General features: G+C 43.4%; 1 protein-coding gene across 5 annotated transcripts in view; it reads left to right on the top strand.

The window, feature by feature from the left end:
* The first annotated feature begins 8,787 nt into the window (after positions 1-8,787).
* pde7a (phosphodiesterase 7A) overlaps positions 8,788-10,502 on the top strand; it is a 159,116-nt gene continuing 157,401 nt past the window's right edge. Inside the window, exon 1 of one of the 5 annotated variants that reach the window (XM_068031917.1) lies at positions 8,788-9,819. In XM_068031917.1, the coding sequence (XP_067888018.1) occupies positions 9,676-9,819 (144 nt within the window). In that variant the 5' untranslated portion in view covers positions 8,788-9,675. The remainder of the gene's footprint in view (positions 9,820-10,502) is intronic. The other 4 variants (XM_068031914.1, XM_068031915.1, XM_068031916.1 and 1 more) reach the window with 4 other exon arrangements.

Here is a 10,502-nt window from a genome sequence, read left to right as displayed (position 1 = left end):
GAGCACCCGGAGAAAACCCACGCAGACACAGGGAGAACTTGCAAACTCCACACAGGCAGTACCCAGAATTGAACCCGGGTCGCTGGAGCTGTGAGGCTGCGGTGCTAACCACTGCGCCACTGTGCCGCCCATAGTTGGATGATTCAGTGGTCTTCTGGCTGAAGTTGTATTCTTGAAGTCCTATGCTGGTCAAAGTGCACTTTGTGGCTAACCCGCTTGGCTCAAGGCTTTCTTGGAAGCAGACTTGTAGGTTGCACTCTTCCCCTAGTCTGTCTGTAGCAATCTGTAGGTTTGGAGGATTCACATTTGCAGTTGGGGTTCAAACTTGTATTATCTGGAGAGAGAGAGAAAGGCACACAGCCTTCCTGCTGCTGCACAATCTGAGTTACTGCCCCGTCTTTGTTCAAGGAAACTTTTAACTTTCACAGAGATAGATAGATGGTCACATGACATCCTCCATGTATTCACTGGAATCTTCTAATGATATTCAAGGTTTGGAATTGGCACCCCAGGCCCCAGGATGCCAGTATTTACACTTGAAAGGGATTTGCTCTTTCAAAGTCAAGGTGTTAGGAATGCCTTGAATGTCATGCTAATGAAGCAATCTTAGGTAATTCAATCACATAGAGCAAGTCATTGTTCTGGGTCCATGGTGGGTCTTTGGATTGTGAAAAGGTGTTTCAGATGCAAATTCTGGTGGCCATTTTGGCTGCGAGTTTTTTTTAAAGTAACTGCAGGATTTGTTTTTCCATTAAAAGTTTAATGTAAATTTCCAACCAATGAATTAATAATCCCTCATTTGGCATTTCGTGTTTTCTTGACATAGTTTATATGCAAGTGTTTTTAATGGAAATCTTGATTTTTGCCTGACCCAGTTGTGGCAATTTTTAAAAATTTCAAGTGGGAGCGGAATTGCTTTTGAAATCGTTTGCCACTATATTTTGGAAAGATGTAAAGGTAACAGGGTTGTAGTGGTGGGTGATTTTAACTTCCCCTATATTGACTGGGACTCACTTAGTGCTAGGGGCTTGGATGGGGCAGAATTTGTAAGGAGCATCCAGGAGTGCTTCTTGAAACAATATGTAGATAGTCCAACTAGGGTTGGGGCCATACTGGAATGAGCCCGGCCAGGTGGTCAAAGTTTCAGTAGGGGAGCCTTTCAGGAACAGTGACCATATTTCCATAAGTTTTAAGGTACTTGTGGATAAGGATAAGAGTAGTCCTCGGGTGAAGGTGCTAAATTGGGGGAAGGCTAATTATAACAATATTCGGCAGGAACTGAAGAATTTAGATTGGGGGCGACTGTTTGAGGGTAAATCAACATCTGACATGTGGGAATCTTTCAAACATCAGTTGATTAGAATCCAGGACCAGCATGTTCCTGTGAGGAAGAAGGATACGTTTGGCAAGTTTCGGGAACCTCAGATAACGCGGGATATTGTGAGCCTAGTCAAAAAGAAAAAGGAAGCATTCGTAAGGGCTGGAAGGCTAGGAACAGACGAATCCCTTGAGGAATATAAAGACAGTAGGAAGGAACTTAAGCAAGGAGTCAGGAGGGCTAAAAGGGGTCATGAAAAGTCATTGGCAAACAGGATTAAGGAAAATCCCAAGGCTTTTTATACATATATAAAGAGCAAGAGGGTAACTAGGGAAAGGGTTGGCCCACTCAAGGACAGAGAAGGGAATCTATGTGCGGAGCCAGAGGAAATGGGCGAGGTACTAAATGAGTACTTTGCATGAGTATTCACCAAAGAGAAGGACTTGGTGGATGATGAGCCGAGGGAAGGGAGTGTAGATAGTCTCAGTCATCTCATTATCAAAAAGGAGGAGGTGTTGGGTGTCTTGCAAAGCATTTAGGTAGATAAGTCCCCAGGGTCTGATGGGATCTACCCCAGAATACTGAGGAAGGCAAGGGAAGAAATTGCTGGGGCCTTGACAGAAATCTTTGCATCCTCATTGGCTACAGGTGAGGTCCCAGAGGACTGGAGAATAGCCAATGTTGTTCCTTTGTTTAAGAAGGGTAGCAAGGATAATCCAGGAAATTATAGGCCAGTGAGCCTTATGTCAGTGGTAGGGAAATTATTAGAGAAGATTCTTCAGGATAGGATTTACTCCCATTTGGAAACAAACGAACTTATTAGCGAGAGGCAGCATGGTTTTGTGAAGGGGAGGTCGTGTCTCACGAATTTGATTGAGTTTTTTGAGGAAGTGACGAAGATGATTGATGAAGGAAGGGCAGTGGATGTTATCTATATGGACTTCAGTAAAGCCTTTGACAAGGTCCCTCATGGCAGACTGGTACAAAAGGTGAAGTCACACGGGATCAGAGGTGAGCTGGCAAGATGGATACAGAACTGGCTCGGTCATAGAAGACAGAGGGTAGCAGTGGAAGGGTGCTTTTCTGAATGGAGGGATGTGACTAGTGGTGTTCCGCAGGGATCAGTGCTGGGACCTTTGCTCTTTGTAGTATATATAAATGATTTGAAGGAAAATGTAGCTGGTCTGATTAGTAAGTTTGCGGATGACACAAAGGTTGGTGGAGTTGCAGATAGTGATGAGGATTGTCAGAGGATACAGCAGGATATAGATCGGTTGGAGACTTGGGCGGAGAAATGGCAGATGGAGTTTAATCCGGACAAATGTGAGGTAATGCATTTTGGAAGGTCTAATGCAGGTGGGAAGTATACGGTAAATGGCAGAACTCTTAGGAGTATTGACAGGCAGAGAGATCTGGGCGTACAGGTCCACAGGTCACTGAAAGTGGCAACGCAGGTGGATAAGGTAGTCAAGAAGGCATACGGCATGCTCACCTTCATCGGTCGGGGCACAGAGTATAAAAATTGGCAAGTTATGCTGCAGCTGTACAGAATTTTAGTTAGGCCACACTTAGAATATTGCGTGCAATTCTGGTCGCCACACTACCAGATGGATGTGGAGGCTTTGGAGAGGGTACAGAAGAGGTTTACCAGGATGTTGCCTGGTCTGGAGGACATTAGCTATGAGGAGAGGTTTGATAAACTCTGATTGTTTTCACTGGAACGACGGAGGTGGAGGGGCGACATGATAGAGGTTTACAAAGTTATGAGCGGCATGGACAGAGTGGATAGTCAGAAGCTTTTTCCCAGGGTGGAAGAGTCAGTTCCTGGGGACATAGGTTTAAGGTGAGAGGGGCAAAGTTTAAAGGGGATGTGCGAGGCAAGTTCTTTACACAGAGGGTGGTGAGTGCCTGGAACTTGCTGCCGGGGGAGGTGGTGGAAGCAGGTACGATAGTGACGTTTAAGAGGCATCTTGACAAATACATGAATAGGATGGGAATAGAGGGATACGGTTCCCGGAAGTGCAGAAGGTTTTAGTTTAGGCAGGCATCAAGATTGGCTCAGGCTTGGAGGGCCGAATGGCCCGTTCCTGTGCTGTACTGTTCTTTGTTCTTTTGTATATTTTTTTAGTTTAGCTTAGTGATACAGCACTGAAACAGGCCCTTCGGCCCATCGAGTCTGTGCCGACCATCAACCACCCATTTATACTAATCCTACACTAATCCCATATCCCTACCTGTCCCTATATTTCCCTACCACCTAGGGGCAATTTATAATGGCCAATTTACCTATCAACCTGCAAGTCTTTGGCATGTGGGAGGAAACCAGAGCACCCGGAGGAAACCCACGCAGACACAGGGAGAACGTGCAAACTCCACACAGGCTGTACCCAGAATTGAACCCGGGTTACTGGAGCTGTGAGGCTGCGGTGCTAACCACTGCGCCTCATTTCTCGTTGTAAAAGTTCTGTTGCCATGTTTACATGTTCTTTGTCTTCTATAATTTCTAAAATTAAGTTTTCACCGTGGAAATTCAATTGTTGTTTTAAAGGAGGTTATGATTCCACACAGTTATGTTATTGTTTTCAAACGTTTGCGCTAATACAAAGTCTCCTAGCAGACAACTATCAATTTCCATTCATTTCCCCATCCATCATCCAAAGCCAAAATGTTTTTGTGAGTTATATTGAATAAAAGATCGTAGTTGGGGTCTGGGAGATAAGAGTTGCCATTGCTTTACATCACAACAGATCCTAATACTTACTCCCCCTTTACTCTTGGTTTATCTAGATATCATGGGGGAAATTATGACTTTGGATGATAGTGTAAACGGTAATAACAATTCAGCTGCACGTTATTCATCTCTCCAGAAAATCGGGATGTAGAACGGGTGGTTGATTCCATATCGTCCGTTTTACACTATCGACCAAAGTCAAAATTACTCCCTTTACTCAGCAATAAAAACATGGTTCAATAAATATTCCTCAAATTAAAAATCTTAAAGTTCATATCCCAGTCTGGGCATGGTCTGGTTGAGAGGTGGATGAGGTGAGTTTTGCGGTCATCAGCTCAAGGGAAAGGAGCTACGGTTACCAATTCTTCAGGATTGTTTTAAAGTTTTCAGGAATTACGGATTAAACTCCTGGGTATTGCTATGAGAAACCCAGAAGAAAAATCATAGAGGCATTAAAAAAATATGTTTTTGCATTTTCTATTAAGACATTCATTTATGATTTATAAAGATATTGGAGAAAGGGAGAAAAGGATATTTGATTGGGTCAAACGATTGGAAGCGGGAGGTCATGTGGTGAAACCTCCCAGAATATGTCCAACTTGAGATGGCAACCCTAAGCAAGACTGACCTTGCAGGCTCAACTGAAATGAAATTATTTATAAGTTTTTTTATATTTTTGAGCCGCCTTCAATGATCCCTTTAAGGCCCGCTGGTTAGGCTGCAGCACAAGGATGAGGGCACCTCATTGCTGAGGCACCTTTGAAGATTGGTATGTTTGGGGACAGCGGGGCCAGGAAGACAGGTCCCAGTAATCGGGGTGGGAGCGGGGGTGGGGGGGGGGGGGGGTGGGGGTGGGGAAAAGAGTCATGGGGCACTGGCAGTGGCTAGATGTGCGGTGGGGGGGCTGCTGGGGACCCTCTCCGTAGGCCATGGAGCGCCCATCAAGGAGGGTTCCCCACCCCAGGAAATCAGTAGGAGGTCAGCAGGGTTTACCCGGCAGTCTCTCCATGCAGCGCAGGCCCTCGGATGGGAGGTGGCCCTTAAGTGGCTCAAATGTCTGCCCACTGGCAGCTGCACATCTGAGGTGCCCACTGCTGGCAACATGCCATGACACCAGCATATTTTCAGCCCTCCTGCTTCCCAGCCCGTCTCCAATAGGCCAGGAAAATTCAGCCCATTATATCATCAATAGGAAAAGCATAATTTAAACAATCAGATTCTTTCCTCAAAATTTATGGAATAAAATATTAGGAGTCTATCATCCAGATTTACCGTCACCAGGATGCACACTCATTCATGGTGCCGAACAGAAACATCGATTTTAGGAGGAATATAAAAGCACAGCGCAAGCGACTGGATCTTTCCACAAGCTGAAAAACCCATAAAGAATAAAAAGTGATAAAAGTAATTTATTATTAGCATCCTGTTAATACTGAGAACAATTGGTCCAGCCTGTTTTCTATGTAACAGCTGGCTAAGGTTGATTGGGTAAATAGACTAAAAGTTATGGCGGTAAATAAACAGTGGGAAACACTTAAAATCAATTCAAAATATTCAAGAAAAATACAATCCATTAGAAAAAACAAAAACTCAGTGAGAAAGATCCATCTGTGGCCTACTAGGGAAGTTAAGGATAGTATTAGATTAAAAGAAGAGGCTAATGATTTTGCAAAGGTTAGTAGTAAGCCCGAGGATTGAGTGTGTTAGAAGCCAGCAAACAGCAACCAAAAAGTTGATAAAAAAGGAAAAATAGAATGACAGTAAACTAGCCAGGAATATAAAATCTGATTGTAAAAGCTTTTACAAGTATATAAGAACAGTAGAGTAGCTAAAGTAAACGTTAGTCCCTTTCAGGAAGAGACAGCAGAAATTATCATGAGGAATGAGGAAATGGCAGGGGCATTGAACAAACATTTTGTGTCTGTCTTCACAGTAGAAGACACAAATTCCTTATCAGAAATCGAGGGTAACTAAGGGGTAAATAAGAGTGAGGAAATTAAGGTAATTAGTATCAGCGAAGAAAAAATATTGGAGAAACTAAAGGGATGAAAAGCCAGCAAATCCACAGGACCTGATGGGCTACATCCTAGGGTTCTGAAAGAGGCAGCTGCAGAGATAGTGGATGCACTGATTATGATTTCCCCAAATTCTCTAGATTCTAGAATGTTCCCAGTGGATTGGAAGGTAGCAAATTTAACACTGCTATTCAAGAAAGGAGGGAGAGAGAAAACAGGGAACTAAAAGCCAGTTATTCTGACATCAATCATCAGGAAAATGCTAGAATCTATTATTAAGGAAGTCTTAACAATGCAGTTAGGAAATCATAGTCTGATCAGACAAAGTCAAAATAATTTTATGAAAGGAAAATGGTGTTTGACACATTTATTAGAATTTTTTGGGGATGTAACTAGTAGGGTAGATAAGGAAGAAACCAGTAGATGCCGTATACTTGGATTTCCAAAAGACATTCGATAGATGCCACACAAAAGGTTAATATGCAAGATAAGGGCTCGTGGATTTGGGGGTAACATATTAGCATGTATAGAGGATTGGTTAACTGACAGAAATCAGAAAGTAGGGATAAATGGAGCATTTTTAAGTTGGTAGGCTGTAACAAGTGGAGTGCCGCAATTGGACGAAGAAATCGAGAGTAATATATCCAAGTTTGCTGATGATACAAAGCGAGGTAGGAATGTAAGCTTGAGGAGGACACAGAGTGCTGCAAAGAAATATAGACAGGTTAAATGAGTGGGCAACAAGGTAGTAGATGGAGTATAATGTGGGGAAGTGAGAGTTTATTCACTTTGGTAGTAAGAAAAGAAAAACTGAAAGGTCATGTTCATGTTCAGAGAGACTTGGGTGTACTCATACAAGGAAAACAGAAAGTTAGCATGTAGTTTCAGTAAGCAATTAGGAAGACAAATGGCACATTGGCCTTTATTGCAAGGGGAGAGGAGTACAAGAATAAGGAAGTCTTTCTATAATTGCATAGGGCTTTGGGGCGATCACATCTGGAGTATAGTACACAGTTTTGGTCTCCATATTTAAGGAAGGATATACTTGCATTGGAGGTGGTACAGCAAAGGTTTACTAGATTGTTTCCTGGAATGAGAGGGTTGTCCTATGATGAGAGGCTGAGTAAATTGGGTCTATACCTTCTGGAGTTTAGAAGACTGAGAGGTGATCTCATTGAAACATACAAGTTTCTGAAGGGGCTTGACAGGGTGGACACGGAGAGGTTGTTTCCCCTGGCTGGGGAATCTGGAACATGGGGGCAGTCTCAGGATAAGGGGTTGAGCATTTAGAACTGATATGGGGAGAAATTTCTTCACTCAGATGGTTGTAAATCTTTGGAATTGTCTACCCCAGAGGATTGTGTATGCTCCGTCATTTATTTAAGGCTGAGATAGACAGATTTTTAGCCTATCAGGGAATCAAGTGATATGGGAGCAGTTGGGATAGTAAAGTTGAGGCAGAAGATCAGCCATGATAGTATTGAATGGCGGAGCAGGCTCGAGGGGCCATATGTTCTTTTATTTTTATTCATTCATGGGATGTGGGTGTCGCTGGCTGGACCAGCATTTATTGCCCATCCCTAATTGCCCTACGCCTGCTCTTATTTCTTATCTACATTGTGAACAAATTAGTTGTAAATGTACTGATTTCTGTTAACTTTGTTCATAGAAAAAAGAAATAAAAACATACAATTCTTGAAATGCATAGCATCAGCTAAAAGAATCTTTGTTTTGAATGGGATCTTTCATCAAATTTATTTCAGACTTCCAGAATCAATGTTTTTCTTTCAATCTAAGAAGACTCTAAGAAAAATATTAGTAAACAATACCAAATGTCTCTTCTACAGCCTGCTTTTGTCTCAAACCTTTAGTTCCAAACTGTAAATAAAAATCAATGGAAATTATTTGTTAAAATGTATAGGAAGCCATAGATTGTACATTCACATCACTTTAACTCTGAGGCCAGCTTATTGATTGGCAGGAGCCTGTGTACAGAACAGTGCTCAGTGACTTGATTATATAAATTGCATATTGCTCAAATTTGATGACTGCTAGGAAAACTTGAATGTTTTAATAACAGATGCTAGAAAGAAAACAAGTAAATAAATTTTACTTAACGTTGAGTGGGCAGAGTATGCTGCCCGAAATGTAAAAGCCTCCTAGTTCTTCTCAGAACTCCTTCTCTAAGGAAACAACTGCTCTTTTCAGTGCAAATTCACATTCTGTAAAACTATGTCTTACTCAACATTACTGCTCTCCCCATGAAAACCTTCAAACAACTTTTAAATTTTACTTAGTTCTTACTAATATGTTGGGTTAGAGCCAAGCGACAACTGCAGTGTTAAACTTGCATATAATATCTTGCTTCAACATAACAGTTTACAAAGTTTATTTTATAAAAAATAGAAAGACTATACAGAAAGTCCTGTCCAGTAAGAAATATAACAAAATCAATTATGTAGTGCAAGTGTATATTTTTGTTTACCATCATCAAAGCATCTTTTTCCATTGGTTGAACAATTCATGACAGTTTTGTTTAAATGCAATAAGCTGCTACAAATCAATACAATAGCGTCCTCAGAAGAGTTGATAACATGAACACATTGTAAGATATGACTCATAAGGAGGTGGTTACCTACATTGATGCTCATCAGCCAAAGGGCAAACCCAGACTGCAGGAATACCCTATCTGCATTGTATATGCTTTCTCGTACACTGGTCCTCGAGTAACATGGGAAGCTCAGGGCAGTAACCTCGCGTTTATCCAATCGAACTTCACATACCATTTTCAAAACATAAAGTGTGCCAATAAGAAAAATTGTTGAAAAATTATCCTATCTGTAATTGGTTTGTTTTATTTCTTGCTTTACAACATCACAAGCCTTTTGGCAGGTGGTTGGTTTTGTCAAAGCAAAATCCCTGCTGGTGCAGAGGATTATCTGCGGGACAGTGTGTGTTAAAGCGGAGAGGGGATGATAGCTGACTGATGGTGGGAGCTCGGAGCTCGGCTGTTGACGGAGGCTGACTGACTACCGCCGCTCAGTTACCCGGCCCAGCTCCCCGTTAATGATAATACACCGAGAATAATCCTCATCCCGAGCCGGAGATGGCGTGTTTTGAAGGAGGCGGCGAGACATGAGGAAGCGCTGTTATAAAGAGGAAAAGAACAGGAGGAGGGGGGAGGCCTCCGTGTCTGGGCCGCGCCGGGCTCCGCCACCGCCGATGGGATTTCTCAAATAGGCGCTGGAAGAAGCGAAGGCGGGAGAGAGCAGCAAAACAAACCCCGTCCGGACCGGAGGCAGCGCCCAAAGATGGGCCTGGGAGAGAGCGGCTGTGCCCGGGAGTCGGTGGCTGAGATCGGCCAGTGTTTGTCTTCAGTCGGAAACCGAGATACCTGAAGCTGCGGCTGCAGCAGCGAGGCCGGCCCGGGAGCGGAGAGAGGCCCGGCTCTGGCCCCGGCCGGTGTGTGTCCGGCCTCCCCCCGGCCCCGGTTCATGCTCTTTCTCTCGATGCCTACCCTGCAGCTGTGGTAGTTTTGCTGTCGCTGCTGTTGGTGTTTTGTTTCCCCCCCCCAGTGCTCGAAGGCTCGGCTTGGCTCGGTTCCCGGTCCAATGGCACTATGTTACCAGTACCAGTTACCGGTGCTGCCTCTCGACAGGCCGGTACCCAAACATGTCCTGAGCCGCAGAGGCGCCATCAGCTTCAGCTCCAGTTCGTCCCTGTTCGGCTGCGCCAACCCCAGAGTCCTGTCCCAGGTAAGAGGCCAGCGGCTCTCCCGCGAAAGCTCTTTCACACCAGCATTATTACCCACCTGTTTCTACACCTTCAGATCATCGGTCCGTTCATATTTCCCCTAATTTACACTAATTCGACTCCTGTTGAAATGTCACCTTCATTTAACTCGTCTTTACTGGTATTATTCTTCTGAATTCCTCATTTATGGATGCCAATAATTTATATCCACCGATCACCATTTCATGTGTCTGATCAAGTGCTTTCCCTTGGTTAAATTCGTATATAAAATGACTTTTTTACTATAAGAACCTTTCAATAATGACTCTTGTTTGGGGGGGTATACCTACAGGATCACTGGCATCCAGGTGTGTAAGGGCTGAAATAAAAGCAGAAAGTGCTGGAAATGTTTATTTCAGATTTCCAGCATCCACAGTATTTTGCTTTTATTTTAGTGTAAATGCTGATTGTGTGGGAGCATCATCATCCAGCTAATCCTCTTCTTGCAAGATTGTGTACATTTCCCTGGAGATTAGAGAATTGTTAGTTTGGTAGATGCTTGGCTAAATCATTACAGACCAAAGTTTGAATTCGGTATGTTCCTGATGTATGAACATACGAATTAGGAGCAGGAGGAGGCCACTCGGCCCTTTGAGCCTGCTCCGCCATTCAGTAAGTTCATGGCTGAACTGATTACTCCACATTT

This window comes from Heterodontus francisci, chromosome 5 (genome assembly GCF_036365525.1).
Source record: "Heterodontus francisci isolate sHetFra1 chromosome 5, sHetFra1.hap1, whole genome shotgun sequence".
NCBI classification, from domain to species: Eukaryota; Metazoa; Chordata; class Chondrichthyes; order Heterodontiformes; family Heterodontidae; genus Heterodontus; species Heterodontus francisci.
Note: the sequence above shows the minus strand (reverse complement) of the source record. Positions and strands in the feature narration are given on the sequence as shown.